Raw genomic sequence first — 18327 nt, forward strand, 5'->3', positions numbered from 1 at the left:
TGTCTCAGATTTTGGATAGAATGTTTAGATTAAATTTTACCCCTAATCATACACTATCTTCTTTTATGTGGTTAGGATGTTTACACTAATTACAGATTTATGAGAGAATGGAATACGATAGCGATAATTTGGGACACCATTTTGTAGATCCTGCTGTGTTGATTAAGATAACGTTAAACTTTTTTGTGTAGCTATAGAGATGAAAGAGCTAAATTCATTCTAGTGAACTGACCAAGATTTTGCCATTGATTGCATAATACTTAATTACATAATGATTGCATAACAAAAATATTGCATTCATTTAAAAGATCAATCTTTTATATATCTATGTATACCTCTTTTATTAATTTATATGCAGTTTTAAGAAAGTAACAGCATTTTAAAGATTGGAGATTGGAAAGAAAAAAAAATCTTTGTATTGTACTACATTAAGTAAAATTTTCTGATATTAATTAAAAAAAAAACGTTTTACTCATTAATACTTTATTTTATCAAAGTCCTTCTATTTGCATAGTCAGATAATTTGAAGTCACACGTATTACTGAATACTCATTTGCTAGTGTAATTATATACTGGTTTGTTTAGAATTAAGTAGAGTAGATGTTTTGCAGTTCATAATTTGATAACATACCGACGAAACAGGCGTTAAGTTTGACGTCTACATAGTACGGTTGATTAGGATTATTCTTTGTCAACAATGTAATGATAACTTTATCTGCAAACACACCAGAGGGGAATGTTGCTATTTCGTCTCCGTTGTAAACCTTGAATACAGAAAAATATAAAAAATAGTTATATAAGTTAAACAGATCAAACAAATATTCACTACAAACACGAATCACTATAAAACAGACTTTAACTGTTTGGACATCTCCTAAAGTAATATGTCAATGAGACAGCTACTATAAAAGTAAAAACACATCCGAAAGACAGCTAGTGATCATTATACAGTATTATCTATAATGTTTTTAAAATATATGAAGATATTCTGAATAAATTAAAATGGTATTTCCAACGATCTGTTATTAACACCATATCCTCAAGAAAAACAGATTTAACAAAATGTGTCATACAACAATCACAGATAAGATATTAGACTTAACAAAGGCATGTGCATAAGTGGTAGTGGTTCACTAGTTGTTTGAACATTTCAATTTTACTACTCCTATTGAGATCTTGCTGGGTGGACTTCAAAAAGTACATACATGAACAGACAGAACAATCAACACGGGAAAATGATTAAGGTTTAATGAGCCATAAATCATAACCAAAGCAATACGAAACAAGATTATATGGTATCCACAAATACTCCCATCAACTCAATGTCAGATTAAAATACCTGAACTGCTGATTTAAAATTATGTTATCTTACAGTCTAAGATCTGATGGTGTCTGTCAATGTAATTTTAAATCGTTTGTCATTGACAGTTCATAAGGATGCAATCTTATAAAATTTTAATAACAAACAGTATCTAGTTATAGCAGTAAAAACGAAAACAATATCACATTGATTGATGATATTCTTATAGTAATTTTAATCTCAAAATTGGAAATTAGCAAAGATGTAACATTGGTTTTAGAGCATGCTTCAACATCGATATGTTGTAAACAGATATCGAAGTTGTTGTTATGTTTGTTAATTTGTATAATTTTGGAGACAGTTTTATAGTGTGGGAGCATATCCTACTAACTAATAATGCAGAAGGTTTATATTTCGGTCAACTGTACTTTGTGATGGTATGGAAATGAAACGCTTCATGTTCTGCCACCTTTCGACACAATCGAAGTGGGAGATTTTTCAGCGCCATATGAACTTTATAAATCCAATACTTTCGAAAAAATTCTTTTTCTCTTTTTTTTAATTGCTGAGGGGATTGAATATTGAGGAATGAATTGACTCACCTTTCCAATCTGGTGTGGCAGTACATCCTGTGAATCTTGTACACTTACAATGTATGTATTTACATTGCTTTCATTGGAACTTGGGTAAATTTCTACACTTTCTAACTCTGGTTTCTGTCTAAGCAAAATAGATATCGTAGGGATTACAATCTTATTGTCCAATATGATTAATGAATCACCTCCAGGTCGAATTTTCTCTATATCGTTTTGTGTTGGAACATTTATTCCAATACTTCCGTCAGGAATTAATGCAGGACTTGACATACCATCGACTGAATTGCATGTTGATGCTGTAAGTTTAAACAAATTGTCTATAATATCATCAACTATTTTAGGATGCAATCCAATCTTAACAAAATCACTGCAAATGGTGTAAGCATTCATTGCAAGCACTTCGAGGAATATGCAAGACATAATAGTGTCCTATGTAAAAACGCTATCTTGTTCTTTTCAAGACAATTTTACAAGACAGTTGTTTATTCATTATGCCCAATATTCTTATTTTCGATACAGCAAGAATAAATCATGCAGTCCGATAAGTTTGAAAGTTATTTACAGAAGTAATGTTTTTATTAATACGGGAAGTTTTTCTAATGTTTCGGGCTCCAGAACACGTTCCTCGTATTTCGAGTTACAACGCGTTTGTGTTTTTTTAAATTATGTCATCAGTTTCATACGACAAAGTTAACTTTAGTGCTAAGGGTTGAAGCGTACTAATTTCTAAATAGCTGAACTAATTGAACATACAAATCATTAATGGAAACGAAAAAGGAAGAATTTTTTAGTGTAGACGTCCTAAATTGTATGAATTAATTGAAATATAGTACATAAAATGTGCCTGAGGCGAGAGATACTGATATATACACTATGTATCTATCATGCAATGATGAAAAAAAATGAAAATACCAAAACTAATAACTATTCAAAACACTTTAGTTAAATTACTATAAATAAAATACCAGCAAAGAATCAGACATATTCCTGATAGTGGTGTGCTCATGAATGCATAAGCAAATATTAACAAAACAATATCCGTTTACACACTTCTTAGTCGTTGTATATAAAGGATCAACGCTGTGGTCCACCAAATGACCATCTGACCCACTAACAGTTAAATGCAATAGAACTAATAGTTATATGAAGCACAACTTCTATAGCTTACCATTATCTAAATGCAAAAGAGATGGCACATATATCAATCTGTTATATATTTTTACCATGATTGAGGGGGAAGGAACAAAATAATCCCATTGAAAATTAGAAGTGCAACGGCTTATACATCTGCAAAACTAATATCATTGACCTACCACTAGTGGTTCTGCATAAACTGATATAATCACAAACTAAAACGGGTTAATTAAGCACAACTTTCAACGTCACTAGACCATGACCATGACCATCACCTGATTGTGTATTTTTACTTGATACCACAGAAATAAATTGATACCTTTGAAATGAAGTTTAAACAACTTTAGCGTTCTAATTGGAAAGATCAAACAATCAAAAATCTGAAATATATTTACGATGATGCAAAGCTAACTCGGTTTTAGGGAGGCCGAACATTTGTGTCGCTGTAAAATAATGTCTCACTCATATCCCTTACTATTTTGAGACAGAGTAGTAGTTCTTATAATAGAAATCAGTATATAAATGTCTATGCAAGTGTACTATCCCGTTCAAAAAAGATACTAAGACTAAACAGACGTAATTCATAGGCCTCAAATATTTACCTGAAGCTGTAGTCAAGGAAGGTATAATCGAATTTGGTTCTGAAGTCATGAGATGTTGACTTGTTGTTAAAGATGACGTTCTTGGTAGATCACAGACAACCAATTCAATCATATCAATGGACACATCATTGTCTTCAACTCCAGTAAAGGATATTTTTAATACTTTCGCAGCGTCATAATTCAATAATGTATCTTCATTACTATTAATAATGACCTATAAAAAATCATATCAAATTAGATCTAAAAATGTCAGAAAAGTAAATTATGAATAGTGGTCTATAGGAAGTAAAAACTTTCAACGTATGTGCAATTGTAGTCTTTAACAATATTTTATTTAAATCTTTTTTTTTTGGAATTTGTTAACCCTAATAAAGGATAAAAGAGGGACGAAAGATACCAAAGGGACAGTCAAACTCATAAATCTAAAACAAACTGACAACGCCATGGCTAAAAATGAAAAAGACAAACAGAAAAACAATAGTACACATGACACAACATAGAAAACTAAAGAATAAACAACACGAACCCCACCAAAAACTAGGGGTCATCTCAGGTGATCCGGAAGGGTTAAATTAGATCAATTTCACGGAGGTTTAGATAAATAAATAAAAATTGAAAAGTAAACCTTTTTTCAAAAAAAGTCTTCTGCATTCATAATCTATGTATGGTAAAATAGTTTCATACACTTACTGTTTTTATCACGTTTGTGATTTCATCTGTATAAGTCAAAGTTATCTTCTCAATATTGTCTCCATTCACATTGATTGACACAAGTGTTGAGATCTGCGTAAGTGAAATAGTCAAAGTTGATGATGATAGTACAGTTAAGCTTCTATTATCATCCGAGCTTTGAAGACCATTCAAAGTGTCAGCTGAAATTTTCTCATCGTCATATGATATTGACAGACCAATTCCTGAACCTTCCATCAAATTAATAGATGGACATTCCTCAGGTGCAGGTGATGATGCCACTGTCGCCATTGAAACTGATGTTCCTTCTATTGAACCCGTCGATGGTGTTGTCGTTGTACTCGGTGCACCTGTAGTCGAACCTGACGGTCCTGTTACAGTTGTGGATGGTGTTCCTTCCGTTGCACCTGTCGTCGATGGTGCTGCTGTAGTAGATGGTGGTCCCCCTGTTTGACCTACTAGTGGCACTGTCGTTAAACTTGGTAAACCTGTGATTCCACTTGTCGTCGGTGCCGATGTAGCTGATGAAACAGTGGTTGGACCTGCTGAGGTTGACTTTTCACATGCAATTAGTTCTATCTTATCAACAGAAACATCAATGTCCTTATTCGATGCAGTAAAAGAGATTTCTATTTCTCCGGCTATAACATAGTTCAATGGTGTCTCTTGATTTGCAACAGTAGTTACCTGGAACGAGTTTAATAACACTGTAGACATTTTATGAACGTTGCATTACTTATAATATATTTTATCTCATATTATTGTTTTTCTCGACTAAAAAGAAATATTCTATTAAAAAGTGGCGACCAATATTAAAAAAAAAACGTGTGACCAATATCATAATAACAAAATGTTGCTTATATGATTAATAATAACCTTCTTGGACTGATTGTCTTAAGACTGTGTTTAGTCGTTTGAATAATTTGCATTGATTTTTTTTGAATATTTCTTCCTCAATTTTCACTAGTAACAAGCCATGTGGCTAAACAGTAATGAGTTTCCAGTGATATTTAAGTCCGACAATTTACAGAAAGAAACAACATAATTTTATTTTGTATTTAACTACTTACTGCAATGGTTGCCTATACGTACCGTTTCTATCTGGTTTGTGGTTTCATCTGTAAAGGTCAAAGTAATCTCCTCAATATTGTCTCCATTCACATTGATTGACACAAGTGTTGATACCTTGGTAAGTGAAATCGTTACGGTTGATGACGGTGTTACAGTTAGTTTTCGATTATCATCTGAGCTTTGAAGACCAATCAAAGTGTCAGCTGATATTATCTCATCGTCATATGTTATTGACAGACCAACTCCTGAGTCTTCCATCAAATTAAGAGATGGACATTCCTCAGGTGCAGGTGATGGTGTCGGTGTCGCCATTGAAACTGTTGGTCCTTCTGTTGGACCTGTTGATGGTGCTGTCGTTGTACTGGGTGCACCTGTAGTCGAACCTGATGGTCCTGCTACAGTTGAGGGTGGTGTTCCTTCGGTTGCACCTGTCGTTGATGGTGCTGCTGTAGTAGATGGTGGTCCCCCTGTTTGACTTACTACTGGCACTGTCGTTATACTTGGTAAACCTGTGATTCCACTTGTCGTCGGTGCCGATGTAGCTGATGAAACAGTGGTTGGACCTGCTGAGGTTGACTTTTCACATGCAATTAGTTCTATCTTATCAACAGAAACATCAATGTCCTCATTCGATGCAGTAAAAGAGATTTCTATTTCTCCGGCTATAACATAGTTCAATGGTGTCTCTTGATTTGCAACAGTAGTTACCTGGAACGAGTTTAATAACACTGTAGACATTTTATGAACGTTGCATTAATTATAATGCAAGACAATTTTATCTCATATTATTGTTTTTCTCGACTAAAAGAAATATTCTAATAAAAAGTGGCGACCAATATTAAAAAAAAACCGTGTGACCAATATCATAATAACAAAATGTTGCTTATATGATTAATAATAACCTTCTTGGACTGATTGTCTTAAGACTGTGTTTAGTCGTTTGAATAATTTGCATTGATTTTTTTAGAATATTTCTTCCTCAATTTTCACTAGTAACAAGCCATGTGGCTAAACAGTAATGAGTTTACAGTAATATTTAAGTCCGACAATTTACAGAAAGAAACAACATAATTTTATTTTGTATTTAAATACTTACTGCAATGGTTGCCTATACGTACCGTTTCTATCTGGTTTGTGGTTTCATCTGTAAAGGTCAAAGTAATCTCCTTAATATTGTCTCCATTCACATTGATTGACACAAGTGTTGATACCTTGGTAAGTGAAATCGTTACGGTTGATGACGGTGTTACAGTTAGTTTTCGATTATCATCTGAGCTTTGAAGACCAATCAAAGTGTCAGCTGATATTATCTCATCGTCATATGTTATTGACAGACCAACTCCTGAGTCTTCCATCAAATTAAGAGATGGACATTCCTCAGGTGCAGGTGATGGTGTCGGTGTCGCCATTGAAACTGTTGGTCCTTCTGTTGGACCTGTTGATGGTGCTGTCGTTGTACTGGGTGCACCTGTAGTCGAACCTGATGGTCCTGCTACAGTTGAGGGTGGTGTTCCTTCGGTTGCACCTGTCGTCGACGGTGCTGCTGTAGTAGATGGTGGTCCCCCTGTTTGACTTACTACTGGCACTGTCGTTATACTTGGTAAACCTGTGATTCCACTTGTCGTCGGTGCCGATGTAGCTGATGAAACAGTGGTTGGACCTGCTGAGGTTGACTTTTCACATGCAATTAGTTCTATCTTATCAACAGAAACATCAATGTCCTCATTCGATGCAGTAAAAGAGATTTCTATTTCTCCGGCTATAACATAGTTCAATGGTGTCTCTTGATTTGCAACAGTAGTTACCTGGAACGAGTTTAATAACACTGTAGACATTTTATGAACGTTGCATTAATTATAATGCAAGACAATTTTATCTCATATTATTGTTTTTCTCGACTTAAAGAAATATTCTAATAAAAAGTGGCGACCAATATTAAAAAAAAACCGTGTGACCAATATCATAATAACAAAATGTTGCTTATATGGTTAATAATAACCTTCTTGGACTGATTGTCTTAAGACTGTGTTTAGTCGTTTGAATAATTTGCATTGATTTTTTTAGAATATTTCTTCCTCAATTTTCACTAGTAACAAGCCATGTGGCTAAACAGTAATGAGTTTACAGTGATATTTAAGTCCGACAATTTACAGAAAGAAACAACATAATTTTATTTTGTATTTAAATACTTACTGCAATGGTTGCCTATACGTACCGTTTCTATCTGGTTTGTGGTTTCATCTGTAAAGGTCAAAGTAATCTCCTCAATATTGTCTCCATTCACATTGATTGACACAAGTGTTGATACCTTGGTAAGTGAAATCGTTACGGTTGATGACGGTGTTACAGTTAGTTTTCGATTATCATCTGAGCTTTGAAGACCAATCAAAGTGTCAGCTGATATTATCTCATCGTCATATGTTATTGACAGACCAACTCCTGAGTCTTCCATCAAATTAAGAGATGGACATTCCTCAGGTGCAGGTGATGGTGTCGGTGTCGCCATTGAAACTGTTGGTCCTTCTGTTGGACCTGTTGATGGTGCTGTCGTTGTACTGGGTGCACCTGTAGTCGAACCTGATGGTCCTGCTACAGTTGAGGGTGGTGTTCCTTCGGTTGCACCTGTCGTCGATGGTGCTGCTGTAGTAGATGGTGGTCCCCCTGTTTGACTTACTACTGGCACTGTCGTTATACTTGGTAAACCTGTGATTCCACTTGTCGTCGGTGCCGATGTAGCTGATGAAACAGTGGTTGGACCTGCTGAGGTTGACTTTTCACATGCAATTAGTTCTATCTTATCAACAGAAACATCAATGTCCTCATTCGATGCAGTAAAAGAGATTTCTATTTCTCCGGCTATAACATAGTTCAATGGTGTCTCTTGATTTGCAACAGTAGTTACCTGGAACGAGTTTAATAACACTGTAGACATTTTATGAACGTTGCATTAATTATAATGCAAGACAATTTTATCTCATATTATTGTTTTTCTCGACTAAAAGAAATATTCTAATAAAAAGTGGCGACCAATATTAAAAAAAAACCGTGTGACCAATATCATAATAACAAAATGTTGCTTATATGATTAATAATAACCTTCTTGGACTGATTGTCTTAAGACTGTGTTTAGTCGTTTGAATAATTTGCATTGATTTTTTTAGAATATTTCTTCCTCAATTTTCACTAGTAACAAGCCATGTGGCTAAACAGTAATGAGTTTACAGTAATATTTAAGTCCGACAATTTACAGAAAGAAACAACATAATTTTATTTTGTATTTAAATACTTACTGCAATGGTTGCCTATACGTACCGTTTCTATCTGGTTTGTGGTTTCATCTGTAAAGGTCAAAGTAATCTCCTTAATATTGTCTCCATTCACATTGATTGACACAAGTGTTGATACCTTGGTAAGTGAAATCGTTACGGTTGATGACGGTGTTACAGTTAGTTTTCGATTATCATCTGAGCTTTGAAGACCAATCAAAGTGTCAGCTGATATTATCTCATCGTCATATGTTATTGACAGACCAACTCCTGAGTCTTCCATCAAATTAAGAGATGGACATTCCTCAGGTGCAGGTGATGGTGTCGGTGTCGCCATTGAAACTGTTGGTCCTTCTGTTGGACCTGTTGATGGTGCTGTCGTTGTACTGGGTGCACCTGTAGTCGAACCTGATGGTCCTGCTACAGTTGAGGGTGGTGTTCCTTCGGTTGCACCTGTCGTCGACGGTGCTGCTGTAGTAGATGGTGGTCCCCCTGTTTGACTTACTACTGGCACTGTCGTTATACTTGGTAAACCTGTGATTCCACTTGTCGTCGGTGCCGATGTAGCTGATGAAACAGTGGTTGGACCTGCTGAGGTTGACTTTTCACATGCAATTAGTTCTATCTTATCAACAGAAACATCAATGTCCTCATTCGATGCAGTAAAAGAGATTTCTATTTCTCCGGCTATAACATAGTTCAATGGTGTCTCTTGATTTGCAACAGTAGTTACCTGGAACGAGTTTAATAACACTGTAGACATTTTATGAACGTTGCATTAATTATAATGCAAGACAATTTTATCTCATATTATTGTTTTTCTCGACTTAAAGAAATATTCTAATAAAAAGTGGCGACCAATATTAAAAAAAAACCGTGTGACCAATATCATAATAACAAAATGTTGCTTATATGGTTAATAATAACCTTCTTGGACTGATTGTCTTAAGACTGTGTTTAGTCGTTTGAATAATTTGCATTGATTTTTTTAGAATATTTCTTCCTCAATTTTCACTAGTAACAAGCCATGTGGCTAAACAGTAATGAGTTTACAGTGATATTTAAGTCCGACAATTTACAGAAAGAAACAACATAATTTTATTTTGTATTTAAATACTTACTGCAATGGTTGCCTATACGTACCGTTTCTATCTGGTTTGTGGTTTCATCTGTAAAGGTCAAAGTAATCTCCTCAATATTGTCTCCATTCACATTGATTGACACAAGTGTTGATACCTTGGTAAGTGAAATCGTTACGGTTGATGACGGTGTTACAGTTAGTTTTCGATTATCATCTGAGCTTTGAAGACCAATCAAAGTGTCAGCTGATATTATCTCATCGTCATATGTTATTGACAGACCAACTCCTGAGTCTTCCATCAAATTAAGAGATGGACATTCCTCAGGTGCAGGTGATGGTGTCGGTGTCGCCATTGAAACTGTTGGTCCTTCTGTTGGACCTGTTGATGGTGCTGTCGTTGTACTGGGTGCACCTGTAGTCGAACCTGATGGTCCTGCTACAGTTGAGGGTGGTGTTCCTTCGGTTGCACCTGTCGTCGATGGTGCTGCTGTAGTAGATGGTGGTCCCCCTGTTTGACTTACTACTGGCACTGTCGTTATACTTGGTAAACCTGTGATTCCACTTGTCGTCGGTGCCGATGTAGCTGATGAAACAGTGGTTGGACCTGCTGAGGTTGACTTTTCACATGCAATTAGTTCTATCTTATCAACAGAAACATCAATGTCCTCATTCGATGCAGTAAAAGAGATTTCTATTTCTCCGGCTATAACATAGTTCAATGGTGTCTCTTGATTTGCAACAGTAGTTACCTGGAACGAGTTTAATAACACTGTAGACATTTTATGAACGTTGCATTAATTATAATGCAAGACAATTTTATCTCATATTATTGTTTTTCTCGACTAAAAGAAATATTCTAATAAAAAGTGGCGACCAATATTAAAAAAAAACCGTGTGACCAATATCATAATAACAAAATGTTGCTTATATGATTAATAATAACCTTCTTGGACTGATTGTCTTAAGACTGTGTTTAGTCGTTTGAATAATTTGCATTGATTTTTTTAGAATATTTCTTCCTCAATTTTCACTAGTAACAAGCCATGTGGCTAAACAGTAATGAGTTTACAGTAATATTTAAGTCCGACAATTTACAGAAAGAAACAACATAATTTTATTTTGTATTTAAATACTTACTGCAATGGTTGCCTATACGTACCGTTTCTATCTGGTTTGTGGTTTCATCTGTAAAGGTCAAAGTAATCTCCTTAATATTGTCTCCATTCACATTGATTGACACAAGTGTTGATACCTTGGTAAGTGAAATCGTTACGGTTGATGACGGTGTTACAGTTAGTTTTCGATTATCATCTGAGCTTTGAAGACCAATCAAAGTGTCAGCTGATATTATCTCATCGTCATATGTTATTGACAGACCAACTCCTGAGTCTTCCATCAAATTAAGAGATGGACATTCCTCAGGTGCAGGTGATGGTGTCGGTGTCGCCATTGAAACTGTTGGTCCTTCTGTTGGACCTGTTGATGGTGCTGTCGTTGTACTGGGTGCACCTGTAGTCGAACCTGATGGTCCTGCTACAGTTGAGGGTGGTGTTCCTTCGGTTGCACCTGTCGTTGATGGTGCTGCTGTAGTAGATGGTGGTCCCCCTGTTTGACTTACTACTGGCACTGTCGTTATACTTGGTAAACCTGTGATTCCACTTGTCGTCGGTGCCGATGTAGCTGATGAAACAGTGGTTGGACCTGCTGAGGTTGACTTTTCACATGCAATTAGTTCTATCTTATCAACAGAAACATCAATGTCCTCATTCGATGCAGTAAAAGAGATTTCTATTTCTCCGGCTATAACATAGTTCAATGGTGTCTCTTGATTTGCAACAGTAGTTACCTGGAACGAGTTTAATAACACTGTAGACATTTTATGAACGTTGCATTAATTATAATGCAAGACAATTTTATCTCATATTATTGTTTTTCTCGACTAAAAGAAATATTCTAATAAAAAGTGGCGACCAATATTAAAAAAAAACCGTGTGACCAATATCATAATAACAAAATGTTGCTTATATGATTAATAATAACCTTCTTGGACTGATTGTCTTAAGACTGTGTTTAGTCGTTTGAATAATTTGCATTGATTTTTTTAGAATATTTCTTCCTCAATTTTCACTAGTAACAAGCCATGTGGCTAAACAGTAATGAGTTTACAGTAATATTTAAGTCCGACAATTTACAGAAAGAAACAACATAATTTTATTTTGTATTTAAATACTTACTGCAATGGTTGCCTATACGTACCGTTTCTATCTGGTTTGTGGTTTCATCTGTAAAGGTCAAAGTAATCTCCTTAATATTGTCTCCATTCACATTGATTGACACAAGTGTTGATACCTTGGTAAGTGAAATCGTTACGGTTGATGACGGTGTTACAGTTAGTTTTCGATTATCATCTGAGCTTTGAAGACCAATCAAAGTGTCAGCTGATATTATCTCATCGTCATATGTTATTGACAGACCAACTCCTGAGTCTTCCATCAAATTAAGAGATGGACATTCCTCAGGTGCAGGTGATGGTGTCGGTGTCGCCATTGAAACTGTTGGTCCTTCTGTTGGACCTGTTGATGGTGCTGTCGTTGTACTGGGTGCACCTGTAGTCGAACCTGATGGTCCTGCTACAGTTGAGGGTGGTGTTCCTTCGGTTGCACCTGTCGTCGACGGTGCTGCTGTAGTAGATGGTGGTCCCCCTGTTTGACTTACTACTGGCACTGTCGTTATACTTGGTAAACCTGTGATTCCACTTGTCGTCGGTGCCGATGTAGCTGATGAAACAGTGGTTGGACCTGCTGAGGTTGACTTTTCACATGCAATTAGTTCTATCTTATCAACAGAAACATCAATGTCCTCATTCGATGCAGTAAAAGAGATTTCTATTTCTCCGGCTATAACATAGTTCAATGGTGTCTCTTGATTTGCAACAGTAGTTACCTGGAACGAGTTTAATAACACTGTAGACATTTTATGAACGTTGCATTAATTATAATGCAAGACAATTTTATCTCATATTATTGTTTTTCTCGACTTAAAGAAATATTCTAATAAAAAGTGGCGACCAATATTAAAAAAAAACCGTGTGACCAATATCATAATAACAAAATGTTGCTTATATGGTTAATAATAACCTTCTTGGACTGATTGTCTTAAGACTGTGTTTAGTCGTTTGAATAATTTGCATTGATTTTTTTAGAATATTTCTTCCTCAATTTTCACTAGTAACAAGCCATGTGGCTAAACAGTAATGAGTTTACAGTGATATTTAAGTCCGACAATTTACAGAAAGAAACAACATAATTTTATTTTGTATTTAAATACTTACTGCAATGGTTGCCTATACGTACCGTTTCTATCTGGTTTGTGGTTTCATCTGTAAAGGTCAAAGTAATCTCCTCAATATTGTCTCCATTCACATTGATTGACACAAGTGTTGATACCTTGGTAAGTGAAATCGTTACGGTTGATGACGGTGTTACAGTTAGTTTTCGATTATCATCTGAGCTTTGAAGACCAATCAAAGTGTCAGCTGATATTATCTCATCGTCATATGTTATTGACAGACCAACTCCTGAGTCTTCCATCAAATTAAGAGATGGACATTCCTCAGGTGCAGGTGATGGTGTCGGTGTCGCCATTGAAACTGTTGGTCCTTCTGTTGGACCTGTTGATGGTGCTGTCGTTGTACTGGGTGCACCTGTAGTCGAACCTGATGGTCCTGCTACAGTTGAGGGTGGTGTTCCTTCGGTTGCACCTGTCGTCGATGGTGCTGCTGTAGTAGATGGTGGTCCCCCTGTTTGACTTACTACTGGCACTGTCGTTATACTTGGTAAACCTGTGATTCCACTTGTCGTCGGTGCCGATGTAGCTGATGAAACAGTGGTTGGACCTGCTGAGGTTGACTTTTCACATGCAATTAGTTCTATCTTATCAACAGAAACATCAATGTCCTCATTCGATGCAGTAAAAGAGATTTCTATTTCTCCGGCTATAACATAGTTCAATGGTGTCTCTTGATTTGCAACAGTAGTTACCTGGAACGAGTTTAATAACACTGTAGACATTTTATGAACGTTGCATTAATTATAATGCAAGACAATTTTATCTCATATTATTGTTTTTCTCGACTAAAAGAAATATTCTAATAAAAAGTGGCGACCAATATTAAAAAAAAACCGTGTGACCAATATCATAATAACAAAATGTTGCTTATATGATTAATAATAACCTTCTTGGACTGATTGTCTTAAGACTGTGTTTAGTCGTTTGAATAATTTGCATTGATTTTTTTAGAATATTTCTTCCTCAATTTTCACTAGTAACAAGCCATGTGGCTAAACAGTAATGAGTTTACAGTAATATTTAAGTCCGACAATTTACAGAAAGAAACAACATAATTTTATTTTGTATTTAAATACTTACTGCAATGGTTGCCTATACGTACCGTTTCTATCTGGTTTGTGGTTTCATCTGTAAAGGTCAAAGTAATCTCCTTAATATTGTCTCCATTCACATTGATTGACACAAGTGTTGATACCTTGGTAAGTGAAATCGTTACGGTTGATGACGGTGTTACAGTTAGTTTTCGATTATCATCTGAGCTTTGAAGACCAATCAAAGTGTCAGCTGATATTATCTCATCGTCATATGTTATTGACAGACCAACTCCTGAGTCTTCCATCAAATTAAGAGATGGACATTCCTCAGGTGCAGGTGATGGTGTCGGTGTCGCCATTGAAACTGTTGGTCCTTCTGTTGGACCTGTTGATGGTGCTGTCGTTGTACTGGGTGCACCTGTAGTCGAACCTGATGGTCCTGCTACAGTTGAGGGTGGTGTTCCTTCGGTTGCACCTGTCGTCGACGGTGCTGCTGTAGTAGATGGTGGTCCCCCTGTTTGACTTACTACTGGCACTGTCGTTATACTTGGTAAACCTGTGATTCCACTTGTCGTCGGTGCCGATGTAGCTGATGAAACAGTGGTTGGACCTGCTGAGGTTGACTTTTCACATGCAATTAGTTCTATCTTATCAACAGAAACATCAATGTCCTCATTCGATGCAGTAAAAGAGATTTCTATTTCTCCGGCTATAACATAGTTCAATGGTGTCTCTTGATTTGCAACAGTAGTTACCTGGAACGAGTTTAATAACACTGTAGACATTTTATGAACGTTGCATTAATTATAATGCAAGACAATTTTATCTCATATTATTGTTTTTCTCGACTTAAAGAAATATTCTAATAAAAAGTGGCGACCAATATTAAAAAAAAACCGTGTGACCAATATCATAATAACAAAATGTTGCTTATATGGTTAATAATAACCTTCTTGGACTGATTGTCTTAAGACTGTGTTTAGTCGTTTGAATAATTTGCATTGATTTTTTTAGAATATTTCTTCCTCAATTTTCACTAGTAACAAGCCATGTGGCTAAACAGTAATGAGTTTACAGTGATATTTAAGTCCGACAATTTACAGAAAGAAACAACATAATTTTATTTTGTATTTAAATACTTACTGCAATGGTTGCCTATACGTACCGTTTCTATCTGGTTTGTGGTTTCATCTGTAAAGGTCAAAGTAATCTCCTCAATATTGTCTCCATTCACATTGATTGACACAAGTGTTGATACCTTGGTAAGTGAAATCGTTACGGTTGATGACGGTGTTACAGTTAGTTTTCGATTATCATCTGAGCTTTGAAGACCAATCAAAGTGTCAGCTGATATTATCTCATCGTCATATGTTATTGACAGACCAACTCCTGAGTCTTCCATCAAATTAAGAGATGGACATTCCTCAGGTGCAGGTGATGGTGTCGGTGTCGCCATTGAAACTGTTGGTCCTTCTGTTGGACCTGTTGATGGTGCTGTCGTTGTACTGGGTGCACCTGTAGTCGAACCTGATGGTCCTGCTACAGTTGAGGGTGGTGTTCCTTCGGTTGCACCTGTCGTCGATGGTGCTGCTGTAGTAGATGGTGGTCCCCCTGTTTGACTTACTACTGGCACTGTCGTTATACTTGGTAAACCTGTGATTCCACTTGTCGTCGGTGCCGATGTAGCTGATGAAACAGTGGTTGGACCTGCTGAGGTTGCCTTTTCACATGCAATTAGTTCTATCTTATCAACAGAAACATCAATGTCCTCATTCGATGCAGTAAAAGAGATTTCTATTTCTCCGGCTATAACATAGTTCAATGGTGTCTCTTGATTTGCAACAGTAGTTACCTGGAACGAGTTTAATAACACTGTAGACATTTTATGAACGTTGCATTAATTATAATGCAAGACAATTTTATCTCATATTATTGTTTTTCTCGACTAAAAGAAATATTCTAATAAAAAGTGGCGACCAATATTAAAAAAAAACCGTGTGACCAATATCATAATAACAAAATGTTGCTTATATGATTAATAATAACCTTCTTGGTCTGATTGTCTTAAGACTGTGTTTAGTCGTTTGAATAATTTGCATTGATTTTTTTAGAATATTTCTTCCTCAATTTTCACTAGAAACAAGCCATGTGGCTAAACAGTAATGAGTTTACAGTGATATTTAAGTCCGACAATTTACAGAAAGAAACAACATAATTTTATTTTGTATTTAAATACTTACTGCAATGGTTGCCTATACGTACCGTTTCTATCTGGTTTGTGGTTTCATCTGTAAAGGTCAAAGTAATCTCCTTAATATTGTCTCCATTCACATTGATTGACACAAGTGTTGATACCTTGGTAAGTGAAATCGTTACGGTTGATGACGGTGTTACAGTTAGTTTTCGATTATCATCTGAGCTTTGAAGACCAATCAAAGTGTCAGCTGATATTATCTCATCGTCATATGTTATTGACAGACCAACTCCTGAGTCTTCCATCAAATTAAGAGATGGACATTCCTCAGGTGCAGGTGATGGTGTCGGTGTCGCCATTGAAACTGTTGGTCCTTCTGTTGGACCTGTTGATGGTGCTGTCGTTGTACTGGGTGCACCTGTAGTCGAACCTGATGGTCCTGCTACAGTTGAGGGTGGTGTTCCTTCGGTTGCACCTGTCGTCGATGGTGCTGCTGTAGTAGATGGTGGTCCCCCTGTTTGACTTACTACTGGCACTGTCGTTATACTTGGTAAACCTGTGATTCCACTTGTCGTCGGTGCCGATGTAGCTGATGAAACAGTGGTTGGACCTGCTGAGGTTGACTTTTCACATGCAATTAGTTCTATCTTATCAACAGAAACATCAATGTCCTCATTCGATGCAGTAAAAGAGATTTCTATTTCTCCGGCTATAACATAGTTCAATGGTGTCTCTTGATTTGCAACAGTAGTTACCTGGAACGAGTTTAATAACACTGTAGACATTTTATGAACGTTGCATTAATTATAATGCAAGACAATTTTATCTCATATTATTGTTTTTCTCGACTAAAAGAAATATTCTAATAAAAAGTGGCGACCAATATTAAAAAAAAAACGTGTGACCAATATCATAATAACAAAATGTTGCTTATATGATTAATAATAACCTTCTTGGACTGATTGTCTTAAGACTGTGTTTAGTCGTTTGAATAATTTGCATTGATTTTTTTAGAATATTTCTTCCTCAATTTTCACTAGTAACAAGCCATGTGGCTAAACAGTAATGAGTTTACAGTGATATTTAAGTCCGACAATTTGCAGAAAGAAACAACATAATTTTATTTTGTATTTAAATACTTACTGCAATGGTTGCCTATACGTACCGTTTCTATCTGGTTTGTGGTTTCATCTGTAAAGGTCAAAGTAATCTCCTCAATATTGTCTCCATTCACATTGATTGACACAAGTGTTGATACCTTGGTAAGTGAAATCGTTACGGTTGATGACGGTGTTACAGTTAGTTTTCGATTATCATCTGAGCTTTGAAGACCAATCAAAGTGTCAGCTGATATTATCTCATCGTCATATGTTATTGACAGACCAACTCCTGAGTCTTCCATCAAATTAAGAGATGGACATTCCTCAGGTGCAGGTGATGGTGTCGGTGTCGCCATTGAAACTGTTGGTCCTTCTGTTGGACCTGTTGATGGTGCTGTCGTTGTACTGGGTGCACCTGTAGTCGAACCTGATGGTCCTGCTACAGTTGAGGGTGGTGTTCCTTCGGTTGCACCTGTCGTCGATGGTGCTGCTGTAGTAGATGGTGGTCCCCCTGTTTGACTTACTACTGGCACTGTCGTTATACTTGGTAAACCTGTGATTCCACTTGTCGTCGGTGCCGATGTAGCTGATGAAACAGTGGTTGGACCTGCTGAGGTTGACTTTTCACATGCAATTAGTTCTATCTTATCAACAGAAACATCAATGTCCTCATTCGATGCAGTAAAAGAGATTTCTATTTCTCCGGCTATAACATAGTTCAATGGTGTCTCTTGATTTGCAACAGTAGTTACCTGGAACGAGTTTAATAACACTGTAGACATTTTATGAACGTTGCATTAATTATAATGCAAGACAATTTTATCTCATATTATTGTTTTTCTCGACTAAAAGAAATATTCTAATAAAAAGTGGCGACCAATATTAAAAAAAAACCGTGTGACCAATATCAT

The 18327-nt window shown here is 36.2% G+C and overlaps 1 protein-coding gene across 1 annotated transcript in view; it reads right to left on the reverse strand.

Moving 5' to 3' along the window:
- The window catches only part of LOC139511111 (mucin-19-like), a 28633-nt gene that overhangs the window by 2754 nt on the left and 7552 nt on the right, over window positions 1–18327 (reverse strand). The window contains exons 8-23 of the mRNA XM_071297683.1: window positions 17482–18168; window positions 16385–17071; window positions 15288–15974; window positions 14191–14877; window positions 13094–13780; window positions 11997–12683; window positions 10900–11586; window positions 9803–10489; window positions 8706–9392; window positions 7609–8295; window positions 6512–7198; window positions 5415–6101; window positions 4323–5009; window positions 3633–3846; window positions 1903–2192; window positions 632–764 (exon numbers count right to left, since the gene is read on the reverse strand). Coding sequence (XP_071153784.1) covers window positions 632–764; window positions 1903–2192; window positions 3633–3846; window positions 4323–5009; window positions 5415–6101; window positions 6512–7198; window positions 7609–8295; window positions 8706–9392; window positions 9803–10489; window positions 10900–11586; window positions 11997–12683; window positions 13094–13780; window positions 14191–14877; window positions 15288–15974; window positions 16385–17071; window positions 17482–18168 — 9568 coding nt within the window. The remainder of the gene's footprint in view (window positions 1–631; window positions 765–1902; window positions 2193–3632; window positions 3847–4322; window positions 5010–5414; window positions 6102–6511; window positions 7199–7608; window positions 8296–8705; window positions 9393–9802; window positions 10490–10899; window positions 11587–11996; window positions 12684–13093; window positions 13781–14190; window positions 14878–15287; window positions 15975–16384; window positions 17072–17481; window positions 18169–18327) is intronic.

The sequence above is a fragment of the Mytilus edulis genome, chromosome 2, assembly GCF_963676685.1.
Source record: "Mytilus edulis chromosome 2, xbMytEdul2.2, whole genome shotgun sequence".
NCBI lineage: Eukaryota > Metazoa > Mollusca > Bivalvia > Mytilida > Mytilidae > Mytilus > Mytilus edulis.